The sequence below is a fragment of the Moschus berezovskii genome, chromosome 2, assembly GCF_049115385.1.
Source record: "Moschus berezovskii isolate FMDL1 chromosome 2, NW_MosBer_1.0, whole genome shotgun sequence".
In the NCBI taxonomy this organism is placed as follows: Eukaryota; Metazoa; Chordata; class Mammalia; order Artiodactyla; family Moschidae; genus Moschus; species Moschus berezovskii.
Window position 1 is genome coordinate 38,462,823 of NC_142461.1, and position 18,871 is coordinate 38,481,693.

The 18,871-nt window shown below is 37.2% G+C and overlaps 1 protein-coding gene across 1 annotated transcript in view; it reads left to right on the forward strand.

Moving 5' to 3' along the window:
* Positions 1-18,395, forward strand: part of ACADL (acyl-CoA dehydrogenase long chain) — a 42,436-nt gene extending 24,041 nt beyond the window's left edge. Inside the window, exons 9-11 of the mRNA XM_055398934.2 lie at positions 9,901-10,028; positions 12,609-12,695; positions 17,931-18,395. Of these exons, the coding sequence (XP_055254909.1) occupies positions 9,901-10,028; positions 12,609-12,695; positions 17,931-18,024 (309 nt within the window). The 3' untranslated portion in view covers positions 18,025-18,395. The remainder of the gene's footprint in view (positions 1-9,900; positions 10,029-12,608; positions 12,696-17,930) is intronic.
* Positions 18,396-18,871: the final 476 nt, after the last annotated feature.

The following is an 18,871-nucleotide window of genomic DNA, read 5'->3' on the forward strand; positions in this document are numbered from 1 at the left end:
TTGTTTTCCTCTGCAGGGAAGATGCAAGAGTCCACACTCATTGAAATCACTCCTTTGATATGCACCTTAACCACCTAGGGCCAGTTTCCTCTTCTCCACCCTGATTGCTTTCCAGGTACACAGTTGAAGACAGCTGCAGTGGCTACTGGCTTGATGGCCACAGTTTTCTTGGTTTACCTATATGGCAAGCAATATTTTCCTCCACAATGATACTAGAATCCATGGAAGTGGATGAAACCACTGAGGGAAAGAGGAGAGATTAAGACAAAAGAGGTTTCTAGGACAGAGTCCTGAGGAAAAAAATATGAGATTTAAAGGCAGAATAGGAAAAGAAAAGCCTACAGAGACAATTGAGAATGGACTGCTAGAAAGGAGAAAGCAAGTCAGGCAAGTATTGTCACCAAAGCCAAGAGAAAAGAGGATTTCAAGTGGGCAGGAGCTACTTAGGGGGAAAATAAGGTGGAGGTCACCGTGTGCCCACTGGACATAATGATATGGAGGTTATTTCGTTAGCGTCATTAATGGATGGTGTAGTGTCAGATTGGTGTTAGACTGGTGTGGTGTCAGACCAGAGTGAACAGAGGAGTGAACGGAAGTGAGGAAGTGAAAATGCTGGTGTTTGGCAACTCTTGGGAGAAAGGTTGGTAACTGGGAAGTGAGAAGAGAGGGTGGGGAGGGGAGTGAGGGGAACACTTGGAGATCATGTGAAGTAAATGACAATTCTTAATTTCTGTTATTATTACTAGGATGAGAATACTAGAGTTGTAATTTAATGCCTAGAGAAAGGATTTAGTAAACAGGGCAAGGTTGCAGATATGGAAACCATAATTAAATGTGTCTGATCTTTGAGAAAGTGTGAGGGTATGGATGCCAAAGTGCATGGAAAGATAGGCTTTCACATCCCTGATAGGAAAGGCCTTTCTTCCATTGAAACAGGAAGAGGAAAGAATGAGCAAGGGTCAGCTCCTCAGTTCAGTTCAGTCTCTCAGTAAGGTCCGAATCTTTGAAACCACATGCACTGAAGCACTCCAGCCTTCCCTGTCTATCACCAACTCCTGTAGCTTGCTCAAACTCATGTCCATTGAGTTGGTGATGCCAGCCAACCATCTCATCCTCTGTTATCCCCTTCTCCTCTTGCAGTCTTTTCCAGCATCAGGGTCTTTTCCAAAGAGTCAGTTCTTCGCATCAAGTGGTCAAAGTACTGGAGTTTCAGCTTTAGCTCCAGTCCTTCCAATGAATATTGAGGGTTAATTTCCTTTAAGATAGACTGGTTTGATCTCCTTGCAGTCCAAGGGACTCTCAAGAGTCTTCTCCAACAGTTCAGTTCAGTCGCTCAGTTGTATCCGACTCTTTGCGACCCCATGGACTACAGCACACCAGGCCTCCTTGTCCATCACCAACTCCTGGAGCTTGCTCAAACTCATGTCCATTGAGTTGGTGATGCCATCCAACCGTCTCATCCTCTGTCGTCCCCTTCTCCTCCCTCCTTCAATCTTTCCCAGAACCAGGGACTTCAAATGAGTCAGTTCTTCACATCAGGTGGCCAAAGTATTGGAGTTTCAGCTTCAGCATCAGTCCTTCCAATGAATGTTCAGAACTGATCTCCTTTAGGATGGACTGGTTGGATCTCCTTGCAGTCAAGGGACTCTCAAGAGTCTTCTCCAACACACAACAGTTCAAAAGCATCAATTCTTCAGCACTCAGCTTTCTTTATAGGCCAACTCTCACATCCATACATGACTACTGGAAAAACCATAGCTTTGACTAGATGGACCTTTGTCGACAAAATAATGTCTCTGCTTTTTAATATGCCATCTAGGTTGGTCATGACTTTCCTTCCAAGAGGTAAACATCTTTTAATTTGATGGCTGCAGTCACTATCTGCAGTGATTTTGGAGCCCAAAAAAAGATAAAGTCAGTCACTGTTTCCACTGTTTCCCCATCTATTTCCCATGAAGTGATGGGACCAGATGCCATGATCTTCGTTTTCTGAATGTTGAGCTTCAAGCCAACCTTTTCACTCTCCTCTTTCACTTTCATCAAGAGGCTCTTTAGTTCTTCTTCACTTTCTGCCATAAGGGTGGTGTCATCTGCATATCTGAGGTTATTGATATTTCTCCCGGCAATCTTGATTCCAGCTTGTGCTTCTTCCAGCCCAGTGTTTCTCATGATGTACTCTGCATATAAGTTAAATAAGCAGGGTGACAATATACAGCCTTGATGTACTCTTTTCCAGATTTGGAACCAGTCTGTTGTTTCCTGCCCTGCATACAGATTTCTCAGGAGGCAGGTCAGGTGGTCTGGTATTCCCATCTGTTTAAGAATTTTCTACAGTTTGTTGTTATCCACACAGCCAAAGTTTTTGGCATAGTCAAACTAATGCAAAAATAGATGTTTTTCTGGATCTCTCTCACTTTTACGATGATCTAACGGATGTTGGCAATTTGATCTTTGGTTCCTCTGCCTTTTCTAAATCCAGCTTGAACATCTGGAAGTTCATATTTCATATACTGTTGAAGCCTGGCTTGGAGAATTTTGAGAATGACTTTACTAGCGTGTGAGATGAGTGCAATTGTGCGGTGTTTTGAGCATTCTTTGGCATTCCCTTTCTTTGGGACTGGAATGAAGACTGACCTTTTCCAGTCCTGTGGCCACTGCTGAGTTTTCCAAATTTGCTGGCATATTGACTGCAGCACTTTCACAGCATCATCTTTCAGGATTTGAAATAGCTTAATTGGAATTCCATCACCTCCACTAGCTTTGTTCATAGTGATGCTTTCTAAGACCCACTTGACTTCACATTCCAGGCTGTCTGGCTCTAGGTGAATGATCCCACCATCGTCATTATCTGGATCTTGAAGATCTTTATTGTACAGTTCTTCTGTGTATTCTTGCCACCTCTTCTTAATATCTTCTGCTTCTGTTAGGTCTGTACCATTTCTGTCCTTTATTGAGCCCATCTTTGCATGAAATGTTCCCTTGGTAAATCTAATTTTATTGAAGAGATCTCTAGTCTTTCCCATTCTATTGTTTTCCTCTATTTCTTTGCATTGATTGCTGAGGAAGGCTTTCTTATCTCTCCTTGCTGTTCTTTGGAACTCTGCAATCAAATGGGTATATCTTTCCTTTTCTCCTTTGCCTTTTGCTTCTCTTCTTTTCACAGCTATTTGTAAGGCCTTCTCTAATATTTTTGAAGAGATCTCTAGTGTCTCCCATTCTATTGTTTGCAAAAGCTCTCTTCAGAAGACTTCATGTCTTTCTATATCCATAGGGAAATAAGAAATGTGAGTGAATAGGGATGGAAGTAGGAAGGTTTGAAATCCTTTCTTCGGAGTGAGAGACTGAACACTAGAGACACTTACAGTAAGCTTTCTGTCAGTACTGAGGACCCAAATGAGGTTAATGATCATGAATTTGTAGCAGAATATTCTGCTTTTTTGTGTATTAGCTTTATTGCAAGGGTTTTGGTTTGCTCTGGATTTTGCCAAGAAGTTTAAAGTATTTTCAGAATAACTCAGAATATGGTGGCCATAATCACTAAAATGTCAATCAAATTTTAAACCCTCTAATTTCTTCTTAAATGAAAAACAACTTATAAATAATGCAGTCATCAAAAATCCTGCAGTTGGAAGTCTAATTGCTAAGTTCTAAGTGCAGTGTCTTGCCTGAAACACGTTGCGAAGCAAAAAGGAAAGATGAAATACTTTGGTAAGTTTTCAGCACAGCATTATATGAAGTTAAATTCAGGTGTGATTTAAATTCTAGTACAACTCCTTAAGTCTTTGTGGTCTAGGCAAGTTGTATTATCTCTCTCAGAAGTACTTTCTTCTTGGTAATATGTGAGTAATATGAGTAGTTACCTCACAGAGTTGTTATGAAGATAATACCCATAAAGGGCTTAGAATATTGTCTGGCAAAGCAAGCTTTCATTAAAGTTAGCTACTCTAATTGACCCATGAATGGCACATGTTTGAATGGCACGGGTCCATTTAAATGTGGATTTTTTTCAATATATACATTGGAAAAATTTCTGAAGATTTTAAGACAACTTAAATAGTGCAGATGAACTGTGTAGCTGAGAAATATGAAAAAAATAAGAAAATGTATATCATGAATTCTTAAAACGTGTAGATGCTTGTCTATTTTATCATTTACTACCATAAAGTATATACAAATTTACTATAAAAAGTTAAATTTATCAAAATTTATGCACACAGACACAGGATGCCATTGATTATGCTGCTGCTGCTAAGTCGCTTCAGTCGTGTCCGACTCTGTGCTACCCCATAGACAGCAGCCCACCATCCCATCCCTGGGATTCTCCAGGCAAGAACACTGGAGTGGGTTGCCATTTCCTTCTCCAGTGCAAGAAAGTGAAAAGTGAAGGGGAAGTCGCTCAGTCGTGTCCGACTCTTTGCGACCCCATGGACTGCAGCCTACTAGGCTCCTCCGCCCATGGGATTTTCCAGGCAAGAGTACTGGAGTTATGCTAGGCTATCATAAAGTAATCATACTGCTGTTTCTTTGTTATCAATGCACTAGTCATTTTACATGTAAATTTCTTTTTCATGTAATCTTTTCATTTTGAGAAACACTGTTTCACTGAGCAAATATGTATCGATTGCCTTCTGAAGGTTGTATGCTCAAATGTAATTTGACAGACATGACTCTGGAAATACTATAAGCTCCTAGCAACAGAAAGAGAGTGATACTACTTTTTATCACTCTTTGACTTTCCCAGATGTATCCAAAGTGGAATTAGTATTATTTACTTCTCAGACCCAACCACTATCACTTTCACATCAAAATTGTTTATATATATATATATATGGCTGATTCATGTTGAGGTTTGACAGAAAACAACAAAATTCTGTAAAGCAATTATCCTTCAATTAAAAAATAATTTTAAAAATATTCTTCCCTTTAGCCCTATTCTGGGTACTATAAAAAGTGAATCAAATAGACATGTTTTCCATCCCCTTGGAAATCTACACTTCCTATGTTCATTAATTTCATATTAAATTACAATGAAAATGAGAGTAGTATACCCAGATTGCCTGTAGACTTCAGAATGTTAAATATTATTTGACATTTAACCGTGAAAAATATAGAAAATTGTTATATTTTCCAATGGGAGAAAAAGATTCTTCTAAAATATTTACTTATTTAGTAACATATATGTGCATATGTGTAGATATATATGTATCTATTTTGATAGCAAAAAGATAACAGTCCTTTACAAAGCAAGTGGCATTTTATTGCTGCCTTCTTTCAAAGGTAGTTTACTAAAATTTCACTAGGTGGCAGTACCATTCTGCTTCTACAGGTATCTACAGCATTGGTAAGAGCAGTATTGTTTTCCAAGTAGATGTGTGGTTCTGAGATTTCTGAGATATTTCTTCTGATCTTCTTGTTTTATATAAATAACTACCTTTGAATAATATTTTCATACTCAATCTAGATATGTATCCAGAGAAGAATGAATAATATGTGCTTTTGCATGCCTGCTGAGTCACTTTGGTCATGTCTGTTTGCGACTCCATGGACTATAGCCCACCAGGCTCCTTTGTCCATTGGATTCTCCAGGCAAGAATACAGGAGTCGGTTGCCCTTCTCCAGGGGGTCTTCCCTGCCCAGGGATCAAACCTGTGTCTCTTATGTCTTCTGCACTGGCAGTTCTTTACCACTATGGTTCCAATATTAAATTGAAATAGTAGACCTTTAAATGTTATATAATATGTGACCAAATGTCATTTTTATGACCATATAACGATTCAGTTTCCTGATACCTGTTATCCTAGAATTTTAAACATTTTGGGCCTTTCTGACCACTTGGACACATTTTACAAGATTTATTTTCTTTTTAAACTGGAGATCTACCATACTTAAGTTGCAGTAGTTACAGGATTTTCATTTTATCTCGTCCATAGTCTCCAAAGTTGCTGTCCAGTCTTATGATTTTCCATGGAATGGACAATACAATAGTAAAATTCAGATATTAAATAATGATAATGTGTGTCATTGATTGATGTTCTCTGTATATCGGGCACTGTGATAAATGATTGTTTCTCCTTTATTCTTAGCAACTGCATATAATAAAATATTACATTTATCCTTATTTTACAGAAAAGGATTTTGAAGCATGGAGAGGTTTAGTTATATGCTCAAGATCTCATAAGTATTCTAGCTCTGGAACCTACACTCTAGGTTTAGGTTCCACAGCTAGTTTTACTGCCTCTAGTGATACCCATTCACTGGTTTTATTACCCAGAAATCCAAAGTAGATAGACTCCTTTTCTTTTCCCACCTCTTTCACCCATGGACAGTGAAGTGAAAATTCAGTGTTCTTTTCTGCTGGTGCTGCTACTAAGTCGCTTCAGTCGTGTCCAACTGTGCAACCCCATAGACAGCAGCCCACCAGGCTCTGCCGTCCCTGGAATTCTCCAGGCAAGAACACTGGAGTGGCTTGCCATTTCCTTCTTCAATGCATGAAAGTGAAAAGTGAAAGTGAAGTCACTCTGTCGTGTCTGACTCTTCGCGACCCCATGGACTGCAGCCGACCAGACTCCTCCGTCCATGGGATTTTCCAGGCAACAGTACTGGAGTGGGTTGCCATTGCCTTCTTCCATTCTTTTCTAACACAAGCTTTAGTTATTTCCTGTGTTATATATGCTCTTCTAAGAGGACAAAGTATTAAGGAAAAAAATAAGAGAGGTAAAAGTTAACACTTCTTCCTTACATTTCTCCAAAAAGGGACTATTCAGTTCTTAGACCTTGAGTGTGGGATTGTGTGCATGTGTGCCAAGTCACTTAAGTTGTGTCTGACTCTTTGCGACCCTGTGGACTGTAGCCTGCCAGGCTCCTCTGTCCATGGGATTCTCCAGGCAAGAATACTGGAGTGGGTTGCCATGCCTTCCTCCAGGGGATTTTCCCGATCCAGGAATCAAACTCGCGTCTCTTGAGTCTCCTGTACTGGCAGGAGGGTTCTTTACCACTAGTGCCACCTGGGAAGCCCAAATGTGAGGTTAATTAACTGTAAAATCAGGTAGTAAACCTAAATTGTTATAGTTTATCCTTGAGTCACGCTGTTTAAATGAAATACTGGGCTCAGTAACTTCTCCAGGGTGTCTTCCAATTCCATAATTCTGTGTTTTTAAGAATTGTATTATTCAGAACTCAGAAAGAGATGCTATCTGATACACTTTGCAACTTTAGGGGAAAATGCTAGCTATAGTAGTATCTATGAGTGACTAGTAATGAATGTTAAAAAATACTGCTGTGAGCATGCTGATCATTCACCAAATGCACCTTGCTAATAACACGTGGTACAATTATTAGCTACCATAATTTCTGAAAGCATGATGCATTGTCTGCAGTGAAGAGCACAGGCCAAGTCTGGTAACACTCAGCTCAATGCCAAGAATATGTAAATATTTATTCTTTATCCCCTAAGAGTAAATTATGTGCTCTTGCAGGCTTTAATCAGAGAAGGCAATGGCAAGCCACTCCAGTACTCTTGCCTAGAAAATCCCGTGGATGGAGGAGCCTGGTAGGCTGCAGTCCATGGGGTCGCTAAGGGTCGGACATGACTGAGCGACTTCGCTTTCACTTTTAACTTTCCACTTTCACACATTGGAGAAGGAAATGGCAACCCACTCCAGTGTTCTTGCCTGGAGAATCCCAGGGACGGGGGAGCCTGGTGGGCTTCCGTCTATGGGGTCACACAGAGTCGGACACGACTGAAGTGACTTAGCAGCAGCAGTAGCAGAAGCAGGCTTTAATTCCTTCAAACCTGTGACCTGAATGCACTGAAGCAAGAATTTTCTAAATGAGCCCATCCTGGTCTGAAATTTAGCTTCTAGAAACTCAGCATTTCCATCAAAGCAGCTCTCTTATGAGATATTTGGGCTTAGAAATCTTGATTCTGTTGTAAATAGTGCGTAAATTCTTAAATCTGGGCTTCCCTGGTGGCTCAGTGGTAAAGAATCCGCTTGCCAGTGCAGGAGACACGGGCTCAATCCCTGATCCAGGAAGATCCCACATGCCTCGAAGTATCTAAGCCCTTGAACCACAACTACTGAGTTAGTGCTCTAGAACCTGCAAGCTGCAACTATTGAAGCTTCAATAGCTTCAACTATTGAAGTCCATGTGCCACAACTAAGAAGCTTCCTTGCCAATAGCCCATGCTCTGCAACAAGAGAAGCCACTGCAACAAGAAGCCCGTCCGTGCGCTGCAACTAGAGAAAAGCCCATGCAGCAACAAAGACCCAGCACAGCGAAAAATAAATAAATAAACAAACAACCATTTTTAAAAAATTCTTAAATGTGCCATCACATGCTGTGGAGGGGATGTGCAAAAATATATTGAGACTTGTCAGATTCTTCCTTATTTTCCAAATGAAGTGTCATAGGTAGTGTCATTGATCTACACCAAGACTAAGCTAAAAATTCCATTTCAGGGATTTTCATGGAATATACACTCATCTGTTTTCAATGTGTAGGAGGGTATTGCTCCACTATTTTGTTTCCTATTCAACTTTTAGATTGTTCTGTGAGTAAATTCGGATGTGTGGGGTGGGAGTAGGAAACTTTGTGCTGACTGAAAGGTAAACATTTGGCTTTTTAAATATAAATGAGTAGAAAGGGAGATCGAAAAAGTAAGGGAAAGTCTGAGAAAGGAAGAGAGTTTTGGTATAAACTGTCATGTTTTGAATTAGAGGCTAACACAGGTCCATGTAGTCAAAGCTATGGTTTTTCCATTAGTTACGTATGGATGTGATAGTTGGACCATAAAGAAGGCTGAGCACTGAAGAATTAATGCTTTGAAACTGTGCTGCTTAAGAAGACTCTTGAGAGTCCCTTGGACAGCAAGGAGATCAAACCAGTCAATCCTAAAGGAGATCAACCCTGAATATCCATTGGAAGGAATAATGCTGAAGCTCCAGTACTTTGGCCACCTGATGCGAAGAACTAACTCATTGGAAAAGACTCTGATGCTGGGAAAGATTGAAGGCAGGAGAAGGTGGCAGCAGAAGATGAGATGGTTGGATAGCATCACCAACTCAATGGACATGAGTTTGAGCAAACTCCAGGACCAGTGAAGGACAGGGAAGCCTGGCATCCTGCAGTCCATGGGGTCTCAAAGAATTGGATACAACTGAGTAACTGAACAACAAGTATAAATATATTTTTAAAATATACAGTTTTTAAATTTTATTTATTTATTTGTTAAATTTTTTTGGCTTGCTGTGTCTGTGTTGCCACATGGGCTTTTCTCTAGTTGTGGTAAGCAAAGGCTGTGACACATGGGCTTAGCTGTTCAAAGGCATGTGGGATCTCTCTGGGTCAGGGACCGAACTCATGTCTCCTGCGTTGGCAGGTGGATTCTTTACCACTTAGCCACCAGCAAAGCCCTTAATGTCTAATAATATTTTTGATATTGTCCTTCTAGCTTGTTTCTTTATTCCAATACAGAGAAGCAGGAAATGTGCATACTTGATTTCATTAATAGTTCTTCATGGATTTAGATTCTGGAGAACAGATATTTTCAACAGCTGTGCCTAAAGGACTATACCACACAATGCTGCTCACCCATTAGTCCTGCTGTTTTTCCAAAAGTTCCCTAAGTAGTCTAAATTTTTTAACCTAAAATATGAGATGTTATTTTGTATTTATCGACCTTTGCATCTTGTCTTTGGGTACAAGTTTTCTTAGCAATGAAATATAACATTAGCTGTGTAGTTAACATGCATCTTTTTTGAAGGGGAAAAAAAAACCCAGTAATTCCACGTCTTTTATGCTCTAAAGATCTTTTATTATATAATTTTTGATTTGCGAAGTGACTCAAAATATGCTCTTCTCCTTCACTCATCTTTTCCTTTCATTTCCTTTAAACTCAAGGCAGTGCAGCATAAACTAGCAGAATTAAAAACATCCATATGTGTAACCAGAGCTTTTGTGGACAGCTGTCTCCAGCTGCACAGAATGAAACGTCTGGACCTTGCCACTGCTGCCATGGCAAAATACTGGTATGCATGTTACGGTAATTAAAATGTGGTGTTTGCACAGACAGTTATGGAATTCTTCCAAAGTGAAGCTCAGCCTTGACGGTCTTAAAGGAAGAATGCTGAGTAAATGAACACTAGCAGTAAGGACCAATTTTTTAAAAAATGCTGAATGTTCCCATTAAACCTATTTATAATGTGCTAAAACTTACCCAAGTTACTGTTTAACTTTTAGCTTACCCTCGAAAAGTATTAAATATGATGACTAATTCATTATTTCAAGTAGTAGTTGATTCTCAAATTAGCTGAAGAGTGGCAGTAGAGTAAGATAACAAAAGAACAGTTATACTTTGAGTCCTGAGATAGAGTCGCAATTCTGTCATTACATAACTGCAATTAAATTTAATTATTTGTGGGCCAATATTTTGATATCTGTGAAATGAGTAGATTGGGCAAGATTTTTCTGTTTAAGAGGTTTTCTAGACCTCAGAAAAAATTTCTGAAGTTTTGATGGTCCAATCAATTTATACATGCTCTATTAAGCAAAAGGAAAAAAAAAATGTTCTGTAAGACAATTTTTAGGGACTTCCCTGGCCTTCCAGTGGCTAAGACTCTGGGTTTCCACTGCAGGGGTCTCAGGTTTGATCCCTGGTTGGAGAACTAAGATTCTGCATACCTCATGGTATGGCCAAAACCACAAACCAAAATTAAAAAATTTTCATTTTCATTAAACATGATTAGCAACATTATTAAAGATGAGTTAATTGAAAAAAGCACCCCCCCCCATAGGCCTTTTGTGTATTTTAAGATGCAAGAACATAGTTTAAATCAGATTCTGAAAGTGGGTTTTGTTTCCTCTTTTAAAAACAAACATTCTCACATCTCATTAGCCCAAAAATAACCTGGAAAAAATTCCTGTTGTTATTCATTAACTTGTGTTCACTTCAGTGAGAAGTAGAATGAGGAAATATGCAGAATAGTGGTTTATGTAATGACTCCAAAATGATAAACTTGCCAGGTTGAAAAGTCATGTGGAATTACTAGAAATTAGCATTTTGCGGGGGAGATACTTTACATTTATATTTATAGCAAGTTTTTTAACTAGTGGAAAATAGTGTAAAATTTTTTAGATATTTTGGGAAAAGATATTTGGATAGCTGGTGGCCTTATTGTTCTTTGAAAACACCAGGTTAATAGACATACTGGTATTTCATATTGGAGAAGAGGAAGCAACTAATTATAACCCAGCAAATATTTCACTAAAATACTTGTCAAAGACAAAAATGTGTAGAATTCCAAATATCACTGCCCCCTGAATCTTGTCTGTTAATAATTATATTGTTACTGTATTTCTCAGGAACATCTTGACCTGTCCTATGGCTTGAGTTAAAAATTATTTTTCATAGGAAAATGGTTCAATGCTTACCTTTGTTTTATGTTTCCCACTGTTGAAAGTAAGTTGAAAAGATTTTGAACTAACCAGTTATTTTATGGATTTTAACAGTAGCTAAAATTGCTGTGATTAGATCAGAAAAGAATATATTTTTCAAGCACCTCATATTTATATATACTTCAGGAATAATAATTCCCCAATAATCTTTAATAAGTGTCCTAGATGATAGTATGTGCTTTAATAGACGTCTGTCCTCTTAGGTTTTCACTTTTACTTTCAGTTTATTTCTGAAAACACTAAAACATATATTTTACAGTTAAAAATTCAGAATTGAAGCCTTTGCATAGGAAGTGACATATTTGAAGAAAACACAAGATTTCTTCTGTTTGAAGATTACACAAGGCAAAAGAAAATAGATGACTATATAATTTTTCTGCTAACATATCACACAGAGAATCTGAATAAATTAGACCAGATTCAAGTTTTTACTATATTCTTTTTAGGCTTAAAGTACCCAACACCTAATAAATAGTCTAAATTTTCTACATTTTGTTTCTAGACTTAACAGAAACCCAGCCAGAAATATAGTTGATGAAGAAAGTATTCAGTATGTGAAAATACTCTTGAGATTTATTTCACATATAATTTATATCGGTCTTCTCTGGTTGACTGATATACCTATTTTTATTTTTATTTTTTTTTACAGAAAAATGTTTTATTTTTTAAATGCCAATAAATACAACATGTGTACAGTATGATAACAAAAGCTCCCCTCAAATATCCCAATCCCTTCCCCAAATATACACACCATGCCTCCCTCCTTGCTGATAACAGCAGTTAGCAAATGTGGAGCGTATTTTACAGACTTTTATCTATGCATCTACAAACATACACACACATACACAACTGTAATGGAGGATAGTGTTTTTGAATAAGATTATACAATGGCAAGCCACTCCAGTACTCTTTTTTTTTTTTGAACAGAGGAAAATTTATGCGTCGAACCTGGACTGGTCACTTATGATAATATACATGCTACAATTCCATTCTCCCCAATCATTCCACCTTCACCCTCTCCCACAGTGATATACCTATTTTTAATTGTTTGATAAATGTATGCATTTAAACAGTCATTTGTTTTCTGGTTGTAAAGCATCTCATGAAAATTCATTTCAAATGTTCCTTTTCTGCTTTTTATTTTGGACATCTAGGGCATCTGATTTGCAAAACAGAGTAGCTTATGACTGTTTGCAGCTGCATGGAGGTTGGGGATACATGTGGGAGTATCCCATTGCAAAGTAAGTAGGCCTGTTGTCTTATGCTTTTCTGGGTGATGTGAAGAAAAAGGAAAACTTCTTTACCTGTCCTTTGTACACTGAGTATAGAGGGAAAGGAGGTGCAAAATCTTTGCATTTTTCAACCCCCTATGGATTGTGTTCAGGTAGATAGAAACAACTTCATGTTATCAGCTTACCACTAGGATTTAATCATTTTTTAAGAAAGTGAACAAGATATTAAATATAAATAAATATATAATATACTAAAGCTTTATTTGAATCATTATTCAGGATTAGTATCACTTTTATAGTCACATATTATTTTACTATAATTGTTTATGTTTATTCAGATTTTTCTTCTAGTTTTTTACTGTGACAAAACAATGCTTCAATAAACACTTTCATACGTTTATCTCAGATACATGTGTTTTTTATCATAACAGGACAAAGTCCCAAAAGTAGTATTGCTAGTTCAAAAGTATGCATATTTTACATTTTAATGCATTTCCAGATCATTTCCTCCAGTTTGAAGCAACTCATACTCAAATGAGCAAAGACTGAAGATGACTTATCCTCTTAAGTTATGTGCTTAGTCGTTTAGCTGTGTTCAACTCTTTACGACCCCATGGATTATATAGCCTGCCAGGCTCTTCTGTCAGTGGGATTCTCTAGGCAAGGATACTGAAATGGGCAGCCATTCCCTTCTCCAGGAGATCTTTCTGACCCAAGGGATTGAACCCAGGTCTCCTACATTTCAGGCTTATTCTTCACTGTCTGAGTTACCAGGGAAACCCTTAATTTGCATTGACTATTAATTATTTTGTTTTATTTTGATACTGTTGTTAAGAGCACTTAACATGAGATCAACCCTCTTCACAGAATTTTAAGTGTACCATACAGTATTGTTAACTCTAGGCACAGTGCTGTACAGCAGATCTCTGGAACTTATTCATCTTGCTTGACTGAAACTTTATGCCCATTGGTTAGTAACCTCCCATTTCCCCTTCTCCTTAGTGCCTGGAAGCCACCATTCCTTTTTGAGACTATGAATTTGACTACCTTAGATACCTCATATAGCTGGGATCATGTTGTATTTGTCTTTCTGTGACTGGCTTATTTCACTTAGCAGAATGACCTCAAGGTTCATCCAGGTGGTGACATATTGCAGAATTTCCTTTTGCTTATGATTGAATAGTATTCCATTGTATGTTATACTACAGTTTCTTTATACATTCCTCTGTCCATGGATGTACAGGTTGTTTCCACATCTTGGCTATTGTGAGTAATACTACATTGAACAAGTGAGTGCTAGCATCACTTGGAGGTCTTGATTTCAATTCTTTTGTATAAATATCTAGAAGTGGGATTTCTGGATCATAAGGTAGTTTTATTTAAATTTTTTAAGAACTTCCGTACTGTTTTTCATAGCAGCTGCTGTGCACCACTTTGCATTCTCTCTAACCGCAGCGTGCCAGTATTGCAATTTCTTCATCTCCTTGAGAACATTTGTCTTTTGGCCTTTTAGCTAATAGAAAGATGTGAGATGATATTTCATTGTGGTTGATTTACATTTTCCCTGGTGATTAGTGACACAGTATTTTTTCATATACCTTTTGGTCATTTGTATGTCTTTGAACTTATCGCTTTTTAAAAAATAAAAAAAATACGCATTACAGAAAAATTAACCTACATATGAAGTCAATATAAAATCTTAAATTTTTTATTGTTTATTTAGCTCTAAAAACAATCAAAAGTGTCATTTTTTCTAAGTAGAATAAATACAGCCTTTTTATTGTATTACACATGAATATTCCTGTTACCGTTTCGAAGCAGTTCCAGTTTGTCCATAGGCATCATCCTCTTCTGTGATTCTTCCTCCATCTCCATAGTTTCTTCTTTCCCTTTTCCTGTAGTCTTTGCCTTAGTAATCCCTCCATGGCATTTCTCCTTGTCATTATAGAAAATATATTTTTCCTCTTATTTGTCAATATTTTCAGCTTACATAATTTTCCCAAGGAAGTTTTTGCTATATAGAGAGAAGTCCAATTTAGTTTTGAATCTGAGAATGAGAATGCTATGAGCTTCTAAAAACTTCTTATAATATTAATCTAAATATAGAATATCTAAAAGGGAAACAGTATTAAACTAGTATTCAAACTTACTTTCAAATTTATCATTTTGGCAAGCATAACTGAAGACATTTTATTTGCTTATAGTCCTTAATAAGGAAAATAAACATTGCAGTCAAGTTATATTAAGAACATAAGCTGCAGCATAGATGTAATTTACTAATTTTCTGTAGCCACTGGGTAGCTCAGAAAGCTTTAATCACAGGATATATATAATTTATAACTTTCTATAAAAACTCAGCAAGTAGGGTATTTTCCTTCCTTTAGAATGTAGGCATGAAGTAACTAACTTATTTCCTTTTCTTTATCAATCCTTGGACTTGGGTTTTGGTATATCCTTTCAGAACTACTTCAAACAGGCCTTAAACAAAAGCAGATTTTCTTTTTTTTTGATCTTTGAATAGTCATGAAGTCAGAAGTAAACCGAGTTATGCTAGCACAAATTAAAGCATTGCTGGAATTTTTCCTGTGTGTTTTTATGTTTTAGTCACAATATTAACTCATCTTATTTATAATATTCACAGTGCTTAAGAAAGTGATAAAAATGGGTGTTTATATTTTTCTGCTTAACTGTGCTATTATAACTGCTTCTGGGAATGTAGACAATGTCATGGTTCAGTGCTTGTCTAGTTTAGTTCTGTTCCTAAGAAAGGCATTTAGGTGAAGAAGAGTCAGCCATCTGCATGGTCCAGGATTAGAGTATAGCATAAGTCTTGGTCTGTTTTCTCAGAGGCAATTCCATCAGATCAGTAGCAAGCAAAAATGGTAACTTGATGACTTATTTGAAATTTCTGGTTTCAATTTGAGAGACATACTTCCTTTCAGGAGTAACAATCCTCTTCTTGGCCAAGTTCTTAGTTTGAAGACTGTATGAACTTTTAAACTAGACTGCTTTTTTCTCTCCAAAGACAAAGGGAAAGAACTTTACATAAGATGACAAGGGAGAATAGTGGATAAGATCAAAAAAGCTAATTAGATACATTAGGCAGTATGTGGATGAAGTATACAGATTTTGATACGATAGAAAAAAATCATTCTAGTTGTATTTTTTATACCTTAAGTTTAAACTGTATTATTTGTGTGCTTGTAAACTCCAGGAATTGGTGATGGACAGGGAGGCCTAGCATGCTGTGGTCCATGGGGTTGCGAAGAGTCAGACATGACTGAGCGACTGAACTGAACTTATGCCTGTGCATGTTGCTGAGTCTTGGTTTCACAGATCAAGGAGATGCTTTTTTATTTATTTTTTTCCTGTTTGTATAAAATAACTGGTTTTAAGTGTGAGCTTTACTTCAGTCTTACTCATTCGGCTTGGGGCTAGGAGACCAGATGCTCAAGTTTTGTCATTTCAAGACCTGTTTGTTGGGAAGAACAGTGTGAGATAAAGAGCTTCATCCCTGTGTGGTTAAACATTCCTTCTGCTGCCATTCTGTGAATTTTAGTTGATGACTGAATTTAATTAATAACTTATAAAAGGTCTACTGGTCTCTGTCAATTACCTACTCCATTGGAACTTCTTTAATGTGAAAAAAATGTGCCCACCTCGGTCCAAAAAGATCCAAAAGCATTGAAATTGCTGAAGTAGGCTAAAATGCCAGATAGGTTCTCTAAATGAAAGTTCTGGATTTTGTGGGCAACAATGGAATCTGTCTAAAAGAAAAAATATATTTGAAAACACAATTGTCTCTAGATTTCAAGTTTCATCAAAAAGTAGGTATTGAGACTCTAAAATTCCTTTGTAATACAGTAAATCAAATAAATAAATACTGAGTGCTCAAGTAAGGTACCATTGCTAGGTACCATGATGAACTTGGACAAGGAAAAGTTCAGAATTGATCATGTTCCTAGAGAGCCAGCACATTTAATTTGTCTCAAATTAAATTAAAAAAAAAACCCAGTTTAAGGCTTAGAAAAAAAATGCGTTTGAATTTGTCTACTAGAAAACTGCAAAGCTTAATAACTAATCTTATATTTCTGGACCAATGAAAATATTGATACAATTAAAAAGATTTTTGCCAAAGTGGCAAGATACCTACCTTTTTACTCCAGGTTGCCAATGATCTATTATGTGATCATTAAATAGCAACCGTTAAGTAGTATATGTATTAACTTTTCAGCACCTCAGTTCCTTTACCTGCAAAATTAATAATATTTAGCCTCCCTAATTCCAGAGCTGAGAGGATAAAAAGAGAAAAGATAAAAACAACTATACAGTGTTATGTTTGCTGTCATCACTATCAGAAGTAAACTCAGTCACTCGGTATTTCAAACTCATACATTACTGGGGTGATTATTAATCATTTCCAAAACATAAGTTACTTGTTAACTTTGTGAAGTAATAATTTTCTGAAGCATCAATTTATACTGCTGATGGCAGCAGAATTGGTGGGAATCTAAAGGACGTTAAAAAATATGTACTTTTCTCTTTTTTTTATAAAACCAGTAGATTTCAACCGTTGGGGGAAAACATTAAAGGTAACAAGCTATTAAGACATTGCATTCATTTCTAAATTTAAAATAGCACTTTTTAGGATCTTCTTCGGAGAAGGCAATGGCAAGCCACTCCAGTACTCTTGCCTGGAAAATCCCATGGACGGGGGAGCCTGGTAGGCTGCAGTCCATGGAGTCGCTACGAGTCAGACATGACTGAGCGACTTCACTTTCACTTTTCATTTTCACACATTGGAGAAGGAAATGGCAACCCACTCCAGTGTTCTTAGCTGGAGAATCCCAGGGACGGGGGAGCCTGGTGGGCTGCCGTCAGTGGGGTCACACAGAGTCGGACACGACTGAAGTGACTTAGCAGCAGCAGCAGCAGGATCTTATTATATGTGCTGAATTTTACAAGATTAAAAGAAACATACTTAGAAATGTTATTTTGAATTTGTACTCTCTTCAAGCAAACTAAAACAAATCTATGCAAGTGATCAGTATCTGAATAGAATCTTATAATCATACCAATCTAGGATAAATGCCATACTGAAAAAAAGTAATTTATGAAGAACTTTTATTGTTTGAATTTCATTAAAGGAACACTGTAAAGTAATTAATAGTTACCTGGTGAGACAAAACTTATAATTTCTAATATCCTTTGTTTATTCCTTTAATCATCTTCTTATTTATCCAGAGCTTATGTGGATGCCCGTGTCCAGGCAATCTATGGTGGTACCAATGAAATAATGAAGGAGCTGATTGCAAGAGAGATCATCCGTGACCAGTAGACATCTGCCCACATCCTGGAATCGTATTACAGCTAATCTGGTTTTAAATCTACTCAAGAAAAAATACAACCCGGAAAGGGAGGGAACACTAAACAAGTTTTTATCTGATCTCTCTATAGAGAAAGAAATCAAATGCAAATATAAGATTATCACAGTTGGGGGAGAAATCTTTGAATCCAAAGATCATAAAGTTTTCCAATATAAGGTTTAAACTGTTTTTTGCATAGCTAAATGGCAAAGATTCTCTGATTATAGAAGCCTTAATGTTTCATTTATCTCTAAAATTCTAAAAGAGTATAAATGCTTAGGTCTTTAAAATTTAGGCAGAAGTAATTTTTTATTATACTATTAAATTTTTTACGGCACATTGATTTTAAAAAAGAAGAATAAATATATTTGAAAGTACAAAATAAGTTTAGATATCTTTTATTTCAAATTCCCCAGAACAGTGGTTTCTACCACCCTACCCCTAAACCTGATTTTAAGTAATGAAACACTTTCTTCAGTCCAAAGCTTATGCCAAGTCCTTGTGAAATCTTGATGTGTGAAGCGCTGCTTAGGTTGAAGCAGAAAGCCTCCTACCAAGGAAAAGGAGTACGTCAAGGCTGTATTCACCTTGCTTATTTGACTTACATGCAGAGTACATCATGAGGAACGCTGGGCTGGAAGAAGCACAAGCTGGAATTAAGATTGCCAGGAGAAGTATCAGTAACCTCAGATATGCAGATGACACCACCCTTATGGGAGAAAGTGAAGAGGAACTCAAAAGCCTCTTGATGAAAGTGAAAGAGAAGAGTGAAAAAGTTGACTTCAAGCTCAGCATTCAGAAAACTAAGATCATTGCATC